Raw genomic sequence first — 15066 nt, forward strand, 5'->3', positions numbered from 1 at the left:
TATTATCTCTGAAACAGGGTCCACTGGTTAATTCTGTTTTCTGTCCACAGATGCTGCCAGATCTGCTGAATTTATTCAGCAATTTCTGTTTTTTGTTGTCTGGGAAAATCACGAAGTTGGGTTAGATGGAGAGTCCTGAGAATAGAAAATTATGAAGGACATTTCTAAGATTGCAAGTTACCAGGCTGAGAAAAACAAAAGAACAGTACTAAACTGATGAGATCTAGTAATCACTTTGCACTTATTCTGGGAAAATTGAATGGCTATATAGAGGATTGTGTGAAGTATTATGTGTGAAATCTTATTTTTTCTGGTTTAACTATGATTAATGGGGCAGGGTATTATCACTTAAAATATAAATTGCCTATTTAAAAAAAAGGGTTTAACCAATATTGTTTTGTTTAGACTTTTGTTACAGCACAAGTTTTAAAACACATATCTTGTCTAGTCATTCCTTCATCTATGAACCAAAAGCTCGGATCTCCTTTAATAGTTATTAGTCATTATTAGGTTCACAACAAAACTGGACTGATTTCCTTTTTCCCGCCCTATACGTATGTGCTTTATCACTTTCTTTGAATGTCAAGATCACAATAATCTGAATCTATAGTGTACTCACTATCTTACACTGACTATGTCATTAGCACCTCACAAATATACCTCCTTCTGCCTTAGTACCATACGATAAATACCTCATGTATTTGTTTTGAATCTTTTTCAAGTCTCCATTAAAGAGTAAGATTGAAATAACCTATGGTCGTACTTCAGGCTCACATTCAGCTCCACTTGCATCCCCTTACCTCTGGATAGCTTTGTAATAAAGTAATCCATTTTCCAGTGGAACGATGGTTCATATAACAATGAACAACCTTTCCATTGGCTGTACTAGTCTTAACAGCAGCACAATGCCATTCATGCCAGACACTTTCTCTTTTTAATTTCAATCTTGTGACCAAGGTGTCAGCTTTGGCTCTATGTTAGCAATCCCACCTTTGAGTTGGAAGGATATGGATTCAACTCCATCCCTCTCTCCAGAGATGGTGTGAATAATGCAAGCTGACACTTCAGGCCACCAATGAGGGAATGTGCACCGTCAAAGATGATATCTTTCAGATAAGACATTAAACCGATGCCCAATTTGCCTTCTTTGTGGATGTGAAAGATACCATGGCTATTTCATAATATTTCAAGGAAAAATAAGGGGCTTTGCTTCAGTGTCCTGGCCAATATTTATTCGTCAATCAACATCACAAAACAGATTCATTCTCATTACGCTGCTGGGAGCATGTTCTGTGCAAATGCGTGTTTTATTGCTACACTGGTACCCATTGCCTACAACAGCAATTTTGGACACCCTGTGTATAAATACAAGCCTGCCTTGTTTTCTTCATTAAGTGAATCTCTTACAGCTTACCTTCAGTTGCTGGCCAAAGTCATTGCAACGTTCTCTTTTGACAACTGCACAGCAGTGGTAAAGACAGTTCCAGATTTCTACCTCTGGTTTCAACATTGTACAACTAAGACAGTACCCCATCCATGTTATCAAGGGCAAATAGCGTCCTAAATTTTAAGAACTCTATGCTTTCTATACTTAAGTTCCAATCTTCCAATTTTTTTGGTTTATCAAGCATTTATCCCTAACTCTTTTGTTCCTTGTTTTATCTCCAGAATATTCTATTTCATGCATGTAAAAAATTACCTGATATAGTGTGATGGGCTCAATTCTGTAAGCCAGCAGGTCAGCAAATTCCTTGGCAATCACGGTTTTGCCACAACCCTGCATGACGAGAATTCATAGATGTTTTTCACAGCATCATATAAAACAACAAAAACTGGAGCCAGTGCAAGCTTTGCAATGTGTAACAGAATCTACTTTCATATTACCTTTCCACCAATTAGACATATGTCCTTTACCATGTGCGACTGAATCATTTCGGCCAGGAGCCTGTCATGACTGGATGTTCTGATGAAATTCGGTGACCCAGTGTGAAATTTCAACCGTTTTGTTCCAACAGGAATCTAAAATTCAATGATTAAAAGCATACCCATTTTACCGTCACTGATGTCACCTTTAATATTACACTTCCAAGGGTTTAAGTAATTACAAGTAACACTATAGATAACTTTATAATATTACTTTACCGGTTTCATACAAATGAGCGATTTGCTAGGCCATATCAGACAGCAATCAAGTGTCAACCACATTTCTGTTATTCTGGAGTCACATGTAGGCTAGATCAGGTAAGGACAACAGATTTCCTTTTCCACAGGGCATTAGTGAATGTGCAGGAGGCCTTGCCAGGAGCAGCACCAGGAATATCTAAATGACCAACCCGGTGAAGCTACAAAACAGGACTACTTGAATGCCCAACTGCATAAGCAGGAAGTGATACACAGAGCTAAGCAATCCCAGAATCAATGGGCCAGACCTAAGCTCTGCATTCCTGAAACACACTGTTATGAATAGTAGTGGAGAATTAAACAACTCAGTCAAAGAGGACAATCCACAAATATCCCCATCTGCAATGATGGAGAAGACCAGCACATAAGTGGAAAGTTTAAGGCTAAGTTCAACACTTGCAGTTAACTTCAGCCAGAAGTCTTGAGTAAATGATTCATCTCAGTCTCCTCCTGAGGTCCCAGCATAGATGCCATTCTTCAGCCAATTTGATTCACTCCAATGGCTGAAACCACTGATTACTAGAAAGACTACTGGCCTTGTTTTTATTGCAGCAATAGTATTTGGTGGCTCAGTGGCTAGCACTGCTGCCTCACAGCGCCAGGAACCTGGATTCAATTCCACCCTCGAGCGACTGTGTGGAGTTTGCACAATCTGCTTGTGTCTACATGGGTTTCTTCCGGGTGCTCTGGTTTCCTCCCACAGTCCAAAGCTGTGCAGGTTAGGTGGATTGGCCACACTAAATTGCCCATAATGTCCAGGGATGTGCAGACTAGGTTGATTAGGCATAGGAAATACAATGTTGCAGGGACAGGATATGGGAGTGGATCTGGGTGGAATGCTCTTCAGAGGGTCATTGTGGGCTCGATGGGCTGAATGGCCTGCTTTCACACTGTAGGGATTCTATGATTCAATGAACTTAAACTTGTAGTGCCCCTAACCAATCTCTGCATCGCTGCTTCCTAAAGTGAACATATTTGCCCCTTCACATCATGACAAAATTACAACTTCTGTCTAAAAATAGACAAAAGAGCTGAACACCAGGGGTGACAGTAACTAACCTTAACATCAATGCAGCATTTCTAACTTCTTTGAGTTTTTGTAGAAATAACAAAGAGGATTGATGAAGACAGAGTGGTGGATGCGATCTATCAGGACTTCAGTAAGATGCTCGACAAGGTTCCTCATGGTAGACTGGTTAGCAAGGTTAGATCATGTGGAATACAGGGAGATCTAGACATTTGGGTACAGAACCGGCTAAAAGTAGAAGACAGAGGGTGGTGGAGGGTTGCCTTCCAGACTGGAGGCCTATGGCCAGCAGTGAGCCACAAGGATCAGTGCTGGGTCCACTGTTTTTTGTCATTTATGTAAATAATTTGGATGTGAACATAGGAGGTATGATTACTAAGTTTGCAGATGGCACTGAAATTGGAGGTGTAGTGGACAGCAAAGGAGGTTACCTCAGAGTACAACAGGACCTTGATCAGATGAGTCAACAGGCTGAGAAGTGACAGACAGAGTTGAATTTAGATAAATGTGAGGTGTTGCATTTTAGAAAGACAAATCAGGGCAGGACTTATAAACTTAATGCTAAGGTCCTGGGGAGTGTTGCTGAACAAACAGACTTTGGAGTAATGGTTCATAGTTCCTTGAAAGTGGAATCGCAGGTAGATAGGATAGTGAAGGTGGTGTTTGGTACGCTTGCCTTTATTGGTCAGTGCATTGAGTATATGAGTTGGGAGATCATGTTCAGGCTGTACAGGACATTTGTTTGGCCACTTTTGCAGTATTGCATTCAATTCTGGTCTCCCTGCTGTAGGAAGGATGTTGTGAGACTAGAAACGGTTCAGAAAAGATTTATGAGGATGTTGCCAGGGTTGGAGGCTTTCAGCTATAGGGAGAGGCTGAATAGGCCGGGACTGTTTTCTCTGGAGCGTCGGAGACTGAGGGGTGACCTAAGAGAGGTTTATAAAATCATGAGGGGCATGGATAGGGTGAATAGTGAAGGTCTTTTCCCAGGGTGGGGAGTGCAAAACTAGAAGGCATAGGTTTAAGGTGAGAGGGTAAAGATATATTTCACACAGAGGGTGGTGCATATATGGAATGAGCTGTCAGAAGAAGTGGTAGAGGCTGGTACAATTAAAAGACATCTGGACAGGTACATGAATAGGATGAGCTTAGAGGGATATGGGACAAATGCTGGCAAATGGGACTAGATCAATGTAGGATATCTGGTCAGCATGGACAAGTTGGACCAAAGGGTCTGTTTGCATGCTGTATACCTTTAACACTCGATAACGAAGTGTGGCATCAAGGATCTGTAGCAAAACTGAGTCAATGGGAATTTGGAGATCCATAAGACCTAAGTAATAGGAGCAGGTGGTGGCCAATTGGTCCCTTGAGCCTGCTCAACAGGATCACAGCTGATCCAACATGCCTAACATTCAATTTCCTGCTCTTTCCTCACAACCTTTGATTTCCCTACTAATCAAAAATCTATGTATCTCAGCCTTAAAGGTATGCAAGGATCCCACCCCAACAGCTTTCTGTAGAAAGGAGTTCCAAAGACTCATAATCCTCCAAGAGAAGCAATTCCTCTTCATGTCACTCTTAAACTGGCATCCCTTTATTCCCAGACTATGCCTCTGATCCTAGACTCTCTCATGAAGAGAAATATCCTCTCAGCAATTACTGTCAAACCCCTTAAGACTCCTATATGTTTCAATGAAATCACTCTCCCTCTAAACTCTAGTATAGTCCCAACTTGTTTAACTTTTGCTCATAAGACAATCCGTCCATACCAGGGATCACCCTCATGAACCTTCTCTAAACCACCTCCAATGAAATATCATCTTTTCTTTAAACAGGGGACCAAAATGCTCACAATATATTTGATGCGGTCTCACCAATAGCTTGTGCAATCACAATAAGACATTTCTACTCAACCCCTTTCAAGTAAAGGGCAACACTACTTTTGCTTTCCTGATTACCTGTTGTCCCTGTGAGCTAGCTTTCTGTTTCATGCACAAGTATCCCCAAGTTCCTTTGTGTTGTATCTTTCTGCAGATTTTCTCCATTTAAATACTCCTGTCTTCTATTCTCCCTTACAAAATGAACAACTTCACATCTTCCCACATTATACTCCATTTTCTTAACTTAAGCACTCACTTAACCTAGCAATATCTCTCTGTTAACTGTTTGCAACTTCTCACAACTCGCCGTTCCACCTATAGTACATTCACTTCTGAGGGTGGGGGGGGGGGGGTCCCTGCTCTGCTCTCGATTGGAGGCATCACACGTAGCACAAAGGAAGATGGCTGCGGTTGTTGGAGTTCAATTATCTTAATTTCAGGACACGTCTGCAGGAGTTTCACAGGGTAATGTCCTCAGCCCAATCATCTTCAGCTGCTTCATCAATGATCTTCCCTCCATCTTAAGACCAGAAGTGTGGACGTTGCACCATTTGCAACTCCTCAGATACTGAAGGAGACCATGTCCAAATGCGGCCCTACCTGAACAGTATCCAGGCTTGGGCTGCAAACTGAGAAGGAACATTCATGCCAAACATATGGAATCTAACGATCACTCCTTGACATTCAATGGTTTTAACAACCCTAATGCCCTAACCATCAAAATCCGAGGGATTACCACTGACTAGAAACTGAACTGCACTAGCCATATTAATACAGTGGTTGCAGGTCAGAAGCTTGGAATTCTGTGACAAATTACTCATCTTTTGATTAGCCTGTCCACCATCTACAAGGTACAAGTCAGGAGTGTGATGGAATAGTCCCCACTGGCCTGGATGGGTACAGCTCCAGCATCCCTCAAGAAGCTTGATGCCATCCAGGACAAAGCAGCATATGATTGGCACCATATCCATGAGTATTCACTTCCACCACCACCAATGCTCAACAGCAGAAGTGTGTACCATCTTCAAGATGAAATGGATAAATTCACCAAGGTCATTAGATAGCACCTTCCAAAACCATGACTGCTACATGATGAACAGTGGTACCCTGGGAAGCATCAAGGATCACAGCGATCTTGACCTGGTTGTAGACATGCTCGCCAAGCCAGTGGGTTTGGTTGTAAATGTTTCGTCACCCTGCTCGGTAACATCGTCAGTGTGCCTCTGGTGAAGCATTGGTGTTGTCCCGCTTGTCATTTATATGCCTCGGTTTGCTGGAAAGATTGGTATTACTTCTGGTTTTGTTTCTCAGTGGTTTGTACACAGAGTCTAATTCAATGTGTTTGCTGATGGAGTTCCAGTTGGAATACCAGGCCTCCAGGAATTCCTTGGTGTCTCTCTGTTTGGCTTGTGCGATTATCGATGTGTTATCCCAGTCGAATTCGTGTCCCTTGTTGTCCATGTGTAGTGAGACAAGTGAGACAAGAGACAAATCAACAAACACATTGAGTTAGACCCTGTGTACAAACCACTGAGAAACAAATCAGAAGTAATACCAATCAGTCCAGTGAACTGAGGCATATAAATAACACTGATGCTTCACTGGAGGCGCACTGACGGTACTCCCTAGCAGGGTGACGAAACGTTTGCAACCAAACCCACCGGCTCGACAAGCAAGTCTACAACCTCATCCACAACCTGAGCTACAAATCTTCTCAGATACTGATCTGCATGTACACCTGCCCCTTAAGGTATCAAGGCATGTAGATAAACTGATGTAGGCATATGGTATACATGCCTTTATTAGTTGAACAAGAGAGTTTGAGCGCAGGGAGGTTAGACTGGAACTGTATAAACCATTGGTTAGACCACCGAGAGTATTCTTGCAGTTCTGGAATTTACTTTACATAGGGAATGTGAACACACTGGAGAGAGTGCAAAAGAGATTTACCACAATGTTGCCTGGTCTGAAGAGTGTCAGTTATGAAGAGAGATGGGACAGACTGGAGTTTTTACTTATAGCAGATGAGATCGATAGGGTACATGATTAAGATCTACAAAATTATGGATACAGTAGACAGGAAGAAACATTTCCCCTTGATGAAGGGAGCAATGAAATGGGACATAGATGTAAGATAAGGGCAGAAGGTTTAGAAGAGATGTGAGGAAAATGTTTTCACCCAGAGGACAGTTGGAATCTGGAACTCACTGCTTTTAGTGGCTGAAGCTGAAGGCCTCATAACATTTAAGTCGTATTTAGATGTACGCTCATGATAGAGAAATACAAGGCTATGAGCCGTGCTGGAAACGGGATTAGAATAGTTTGATGTTTATTTTTGACTGGTATAAACTCGATGGGCCAAAGGGCCTTTTTCTGTTGGTGGCATTCTGTGACTCTAAATCACCAAGCTGTAAGACGATTTATAGAAGTTATTAGAAGTTATGAAGTGCGCACTGGAGGGGCTCAGGAACAAAAAATGTAGGACTGTGTGCATCCTCCCAGTAGAAACTGTATTGGCACTAAAGTTTTGTATGTCTAATCTCTAGAGAGGACTTAAATTTCAGCAACTTCATGACAAGGTGAGACTGCTAATCTGTTGCTGAGCCTTACTCAACTTCATCCAAAACTATCTAAAATAGGTTTCTTTTCCAACAAATAATCCACTGACTAAACAAATACTTTCAATATGTTGTATATCGGGTGAAAATTTTAATCTTCAAGTAGACAATCTCCTATGGCTTTGCATGCAGGGAGTCAAACTATGTTGGGTTAGAAGGGAATACAAGGGCAATACTTGCAGGCATTTTTCTATCCACACCATTAACTTATAGTTAGTTTGATTTTATGTTTTGTTACAATTTCCCATGGCATTGCTCACTATCCACCTCAATACTTTATGTTTTATAACAACACGGGTGTTCTGGTCATACAGGAAAAATGTCTATCTTAATTAAACAGCACTCTCAGATTTACACTGTTCTTTTAGTGCGTGAATTTCACAACATTGTCAATTGTTCTCTGCATGTATCCATTTTGTTGCTTACCATTTTCAAGCTGGGCTATAGAGCAAGTTTATTTAGCATCTCGGGTGTGGAACTGGTGTAACTGTTGGGATGAGGACATGGGATTTACCAGCTTTCAGAGATGGTACTCTGCTTTGGTTGCACAAAGGGAGGAGTCCTGTTGCTTGGTTGAGAAACCTGATGTCACTAATAATGTCACAATATTCGCATAAGATCCTTTGATCTGGGCATCACTGTGAAAGGGAAACCAGAGGCTTGGCAAAGCTGCGCGATGAATTAAGCATTGATTCACTGTTGAAAAACTGGCAACTGCTGCAGTAAAAGATGAGCAGGGGATGTGCTAGCAGTGTTCATTGGGTAGAGGCAAGAATTCTATGTTTAAATACAGCAATTCGAGAGATAGAGTTATAGAGTCATACAGCATGGAAACAGACTCTTCAGCCCAACTTGCTCATGTCGAACAGGTCTCCAAAACTGAAATAGTCCCAGTTGCCTTCATTTGGCCCATATGCCTCTAAACCTTTCCTATTCATGTATTTGTCCAAATGTCTTTTAAATGTAATTGTACTCACCTCTACCACTTTCTCTGGCAGTTCGTTCCATAAATGTATCCCGTCGATATGAAAAAGTTGCTCTTCAGGTCCCTTTTAAATCTTTCCACTCTCACCTTATACCTATGCCTTTTTGGAGCCCCCCTACCCTGGGGAAAAGGCCTTGGCTAATCACCTTATCTATGCTCATGAATTTATAAAGCTCTATAAAGGTCATCCCTCAACCTCCTACACTCCAGGGAAAAGGCTCCCAGCCTATACAGTCCTTACTTATAACTCAAACCGTCTAGTCTCAGTAACATCCTTGTACATATTTGTTTGCACCCTTTCTAGTTTAATAATATCTTTCTTATAGCAGGGTGACCAGAAGGAATCTCGGAGAACATACATCTTTGTTTATCCATCTGTCACTTACATACTCAATCTGTCTACCTGTCTGATTTGATGCATATCTCACAACTGAAAAAAAAATTAATTTATAGTATCCCAACAAAATAGGATTAGTAATTAGTACTTATAAAATTCAAACTTAACAAAGGCCTCTATTTCTCTGTCAATTGATACTAATTGGAATCTTCACAATTTTCTAACCATCAATCCTACACATGATAATTAGAGAAATTTTGTATCAAATCTTTTTTCTGAAGAGTTTTATTAAAATAAAGAAGGGCACTCATACCTGAGCTTAATGCAGTTTGCAACAAGTCAATACAATATGAACTATTTCCATTCAGTGCAAAAAAAAACTCAACATAAACATTGTCTGAATTGCTAACTTGAGATTTATTCTCTCGATCTATTTCAAATAACTTTTTTCTGTGCAAATTTGTTAGAGGTTGTACACAAAGGAAGTTCTGAAGAGGAATTTTTTAATATGTTGTTAATGAATATTTCAAGAAACAAAACAAATAAACAAATTGTTTTTGACCTATAATTAGTGCCTGATTTAATCAAACAATTCCTCAGTACAGTACACTAAAATGGAACATAAACCAGAACATTTAAGCTTCAGTGACTAGTTTATTCTAAATGACTTCATCAGATTAAAAGAAAAATCAATAGCGTCTATGAATGGAGCAAGCTTTAATTTAGATTGCAGGTAAGTGATGGGACATTGTAAATAACAATGTAGCTTGTATTCCTGGACTGAATAGAAAATTGAAATAATGCAGTTCACCTCACTTACATCAAACTAGACTTCGGTGAATTCAAATTATTTTTAGTGCAGTTCAGCAAATGAGGGCAAATCTCCACCCTCCCAGTCAGCAGCTCTGCTGAAGAGGGAGCATAGGCTAGAGTCAGAACCAGCACATGGTAGCCTAATCTTCCAACGCACTCCCCATAAACACAACTTCCTACTGGGTGAAATGAATCAGTGCCATCCAACCATGCAGGACTTAAAAAATGGTGCTGAATGGAACTGGACCCATTTCATCAATCTATTAAGAAACCAAATTTTAGTTTGCAGCGCAGTCAAATTAGGTTTCTCTTAAAGGAATGCACTGCCTTGAAATGTGGTGGAAGCAATTTCAGTTGAGGTAATCAGAAGGGCACTGGATGATTATCTGGATAGAAATAGGGATATGGGGAAAATGTAGATGATTAGCACTAGGCGACGGAAGTAATGCAGACACAAAGGGGCAAATGGCCTCCTTCTGCACCATGACAGTAACTCCCACTTATCTTGCAGCGAATCTAACAGACAGTCTCTGTCGGATAAGTAGCCTGAGCTTTCTGTCAGCACAAAAGCTGCACAAATAGAACAGCTCTGGAGGTAATGAAACATATTTATTTGGATAAAGATAGGTCACCTTCTAGAATAAACAGGTGGCCTTTTCTTTATAAAAAGGTGATAAAACAGGGTTGTTTAGTAAAGCTAAAATACAATTACTATCATGACATAAATCCGGATGCAAAGCAATTTAAGTACAAACAATACCAAAAAATTGAAGGCAGTTGTACTAAGTTCTTCCATAAATGCCAAAAACCAATGAAAGGGTTAAAAATATTTTTGTGCGATCTAATTCTGTTTATTTTAACATTGTTGAAATCAAATTCATTACCTGAACGGCCACATCTTTATCACCAACTTGAACAGTAGCTATGGCTTGTGAAGCCTGTCCATTGACTTCTTTTATACCAAGAACTGCCCTTGTGGTCGATGAACTTGAAGAGTCCAGCAACTCAAATGTCTTAAAAAAACAGATTTTCAACTTACTGATTGTAATGGAAGTGCTGAATCACAAGAAGATCAACAAACATACAACTTAGAACTAGATGGCACTGTTTCAAAGTAAGGGGTCAGCCATTTTAATCCACAATGTCCAAAGAGTCTCGTTCCTCATTGTCCTTAACCAAAAAATGTTTATTCCAAACGGCACAAATATCAGATTTTTTCAAATTTTTTTAAGTATTTGCACTTGTGTTATGTGGCTGCTGATTACACTTGGCTAGCAGTAAAGTATTTTTAAATCAGTGGTGATCTCCCATGGCATTATCTGCAGCCTGAAGCACAGTTACAATGTTCCGTCACTCACCTGGTCTGTACCCCTAAAGTCAATGCTCAGCTAATCCCTGTTGAATTGGGCAACTGGAGGTCAACTGTTCAATAAATAGATCACAATACATCCTACCTACCTTCAATACATCCTTCACTCCAGTTTGACCTTCCTTCCCAAGTATTAAATCATATGGATAAAGCCTGTGAAGCAGTTGCTGGGCAGACAGCATGGGAAACACATCCTGGTCAAAGAGCAGCACATTAATTAAACTGTCTGCAGAATTAAAACTTATTTTGTTATTCTGTTATCAATTGTACATACCATGATCTTAATGACAGCTGCTAAGTTATCCACAGGGAACTCAAAAAGACCAAGGGTTGTGGACTCTTGAGAGCAGAGGGTTGTTGCAAAGGATAACATCTGAGACACTCTGAGAAAGTAGAAATAATACTTTGGTTATAAACCTGCAGGGTCCCAGGCACTAAATATTCGTGTTTTCTTCAGCAGCTAATGTTCTATTTTCATTTTTAGTGGAATTGTGAAAAACTGAACTCCTATTCTGCTGAAACAACACAACACTGCAGTTTGTAGGAACTCTTCTTCAGTGAGATTGAATTTCAAACAAACAATTATGGCACAGAATATTACTTAACAGAAGCAGGAATAGATACATAAATTAGTGTTAGAACACTTGCTGATTTTTATTTATTTTATTCTTTTTATTAATTTGGGTTTGGAACTGAGAGCTGTGAGCTGAAGATGACCTCTGAACTGTGAGCAGCAATTCATGTCAAAATAAAGAGAAAGAAGCTGTTGGTTGTTTGAGAGGCGAGGCCTGGAAGTTGATTGCAGATTGGTTCCTGACCAAAGGATTACAAAGACTCTTGGACACCAAGGAAACTGGCATATTTTCTACCAGATGGCAGATGCTTGGCGATAAACAAGGTCAGTAACTGAGAACTGGTGCTAGCATGTCTGGAAGAGAACATGATGGTCAAACAGAGGAAGGGGTCAGAGAGTTTGAACTGGTCTTTGGGCTATGTTTCTAAGATAAGGAGTTTGTTTGTGAATGTTACAGCATGAAGGACAGCACAATGACTCAGTGGTTAGCACTGCTGCCTCATAGTGCGACAGATCCTGGTTCAATTCTGCCATCGGGCAACTGTGTGGAGTTTGTATATTGTCAGGGAGATGTCATGCGACATGCAGGTTAAGTGGGTTTGCCATCAGGAAATGTGGAGTTACAGGGATAAGGTAGGAGGTGGGTCTGGATGGGATGCTCTTCAGAGTGTTGATGTGGACTCAATGGATGCTTATGCACTGCATGGATTCTGTGATTCTATTCTATTAGCTATTGGAAGTTCAGAGAATAGAAACTAAGATATATGCTATTGAAACTTCCTCAGAGTGAATTGAAAAGGTAGCATTGATTAACGTCTTCAGAAAATCAACCAAGAAACAATGATATATGCTTGAAGAACAACATATGGTGAAAACTGCTTAAGAGATATGGCCAGTTTTGTAATTTTCATTTTCTTAATTTATCTCTTAACTGTGTTTGTTTGTCTGGATGTCTTTTGTGTGGATGGAGCTGAAAACAAAGGCTATTGGATTTAAATCATAGACATTAATTAGATTACTTCATAGTCTAATTTTGCCCTGCTAAAGTTACTGTTAATTATTAATCGTTAATAAATTATTAAGGCTTTTGTTTAAGCTACAAATGAAATTGAAAATTCACAAAGTCTGAGATTGGTTATTCGAAAAATTTGGTTAGGAACCATTGGGGCCCAATATTAGGGTCTATGTATGTTTTAATTCTACTGTGTTGCAAATACAGAGGTACAGATTTGATTTGACAGTCTGTCTCCATTTTTAACACTAAAGGAAAGAGACACAAGAGTCCAATTCTTACTGAAATGTAGTTCACTCAAAGCTCTTCAAGCACACTAGCAATATAATGAGACTACTGCACAATTTCCATTTATATAACAGCTTTAACCTAGAAAAACAGCTAACCCAGAATCCACAGATTGAAAGGTAAAAAGGAACAGACATAGAGACAAAGTGACAGTTAAAAGTACCTGAGAGCTTGGTCAAAGAGGAGGAGGTTTCCTAGTTCATGAGGAAGTATACAGGTTTAGGCGAAGTCTGTAACCTCTTTATGCTTTTCAATCATCTGAAATTATTCCATACAGTACTGTCGAGAATCTCTTGTCTTTTGCTCCACCAATGGTTGCCATGCCTTCCACACTTCCTACACTCTGGAATTCCCTCCTTAACCCTCTCTTTCTCTCAGCCTGATCAGGAAGTCAAATGGAATGTTGGCATTTATTACAAGGGAATAGAATTTTAAATTGGAAAATATTGCTACAGCTGTACAGGGCATTGGGGAAATGACATCTGGAGCACAGTGTGCAGTTTTGGTCTCCTCATTTTAAAAAGATAGAATTGCTTCAGAAGCAGTTCAGAGAAGGTTCACTCGAGTCATTCCTGGAATGAAGGGCTTATCTAATGAAGAAAGACTGAACAGATCAAGGTCTATACAGTGTGGAGCTGGAGGAACACAGCAGGTCAGGCAGCATCAGAGGAGCAGGAGAGTCAACAATACTTGTTATAGTTTAAAATAATGAGAGATGATCTTATTCAAACGTAAAATTTCTTGAGGAAACCTGACAGGGTGGAGACAGGAGTTTGCTTCCTCTTGCAGCAAGAGAAAAACTAGGGGACATATTTTAAGAAAGGGTCTCCCTTTTAACACAGGGAAAAAGAGAAACCTTCTGTCAGAGGGTTAGGACAGTGTGGAATTCTCTTCCACAGAAAGTAGAGGACGCTGGGTTTGCAAATTCATTCAAGGCTGTCTGGATGTAGCTGGTTAGTTTCATTTTTAGACTTTTGACAGACAAGGGACTTGCGGGTTATGAATGTAGACAGGAAAATGGAGCTGAGACTACATTCAGATCAGCTGTGATCTTCTTGAATGATGCAGCAAACTCAAAGAGCTGAAAAGCCTACTGCTGTCTCTAAGGTCGTAATCTTTAACAGCATTTAAAGTTTTAGCAAAGATTTGAGGTTGCTGGCTTGTTTTTGTTCAGACGTTTCGTCACCATGCTAGGTGACATCATTAGTGAGGCCTCCGATGAAGCGATGTTGTTCTACTCCACTTTGAATTTACACTGTCTGGTCCGTTATGGTGAGTAGTGTCATTTCCGGTTTTGATCTATATGGGTTTGTATATGGGGTCCAATTCTATATGCTTGTTGATTGCATCATGGTTTGAGAACCATGCGTCTAGGGATTCCCGTGCGTGTTTATGCTTGGCTTGGGCTACTACAGTTACATTGTCCTAGTTAAATTGATGGCCTTCATTGTCCAAGTGTACTGATATTAAGGAAAGTTTGTCGTGACATTTTGCTGCTAGCTAACGTTCATGTATTCTGATGGCTAGTTTCCTTCCTGTCTGTCCGATGTAATGTTTATGGCAGACATTGCATGATATTTTGTAAACCATGTTGGTTCTGCATCTTGTGGGAATGGGATCTTTAATCCTTATGAGTGTTTTTCATACAGTGTCTGTGGGCTTGTGTGCTACCATGATTCCTAGTGGTCATAAGAGTCTCGTTGTCAGTTCTGGTATGTTCTTCATGTAGGGTAGTGTGGCCAGTGTGTTAGGGCATACTGTGTCCTCTTATTGTCTATTTAGTGGGCACCTGCGGATGAGGTTGCGGGGATATCTGTTCATAGCGAAGATTTTGTGTTGGTGTTCTTCCTCTTTCCTGCATAGTTCTGGAGTGTTGCAGTGAGTTATGGCCTGTTTAAATAGTGTCCTAATGCAGCTTTGTTTGTGGACTTATCTAGTGATTTTCCCTCTGATGTGTTCAGGGTGTCTGATTCTTTCCT

At 40.2% G+C, this 15066-nt stretch overlaps 1 protein-coding gene across 5 annotated transcripts in view; it reads right to left on the reverse strand.

The window, feature by feature from the left end:
- The window catches only part of vwa8 (von Willebrand factor A domain containing 8), a 325734-nt gene that overhangs the window by 220492 nt on the left and 90176 nt on the right, over window positions 1-15066 (reverse strand). For 4 of the 5 annotated variants that reach the window (XR_007263236.1, XM_048603036.1, XM_048603035.1 and 1 more), the window contains 5 exons: window positions 11488-11596; window positions 11303-11407; window positions 10729-10857; window positions 1885-2019; window positions 1700-1777 (listed from right to left, as the gene is read on the reverse strand). Coding sequence is in view for 4 of the 5 variants with exons in the window: in XM_048603036.1 (XP_048458993.1) it covers window positions 1700-1777; window positions 1885-2019; window positions 10729-10857; window positions 11303-11407; window positions 11488-11596 (556 nt within the window). In the remaining variant the exon portion in view is untranslated. The remainder of the gene's footprint in view (window positions 1-1699; window positions 1778-1884; window positions 2020-10728; window positions 10858-11302; window positions 11408-11487; window positions 11597-15066) is intronic. The other variant, XM_048603037.1, reaches the window with a different exon arrangement.

The sequence above is a fragment of the Rhincodon typus genome, chromosome 11 (assembly GCF_021869965.1).
Source record: "Rhincodon typus isolate 14 chromosome 11, sRhiTyp1.1, whole genome shotgun sequence".
Taxonomy (NCBI): domain Eukaryota; kingdom Metazoa; phylum Chordata; class Chondrichthyes; order Orectolobiformes; family Rhincodontidae; genus Rhincodon; species Rhincodon typus.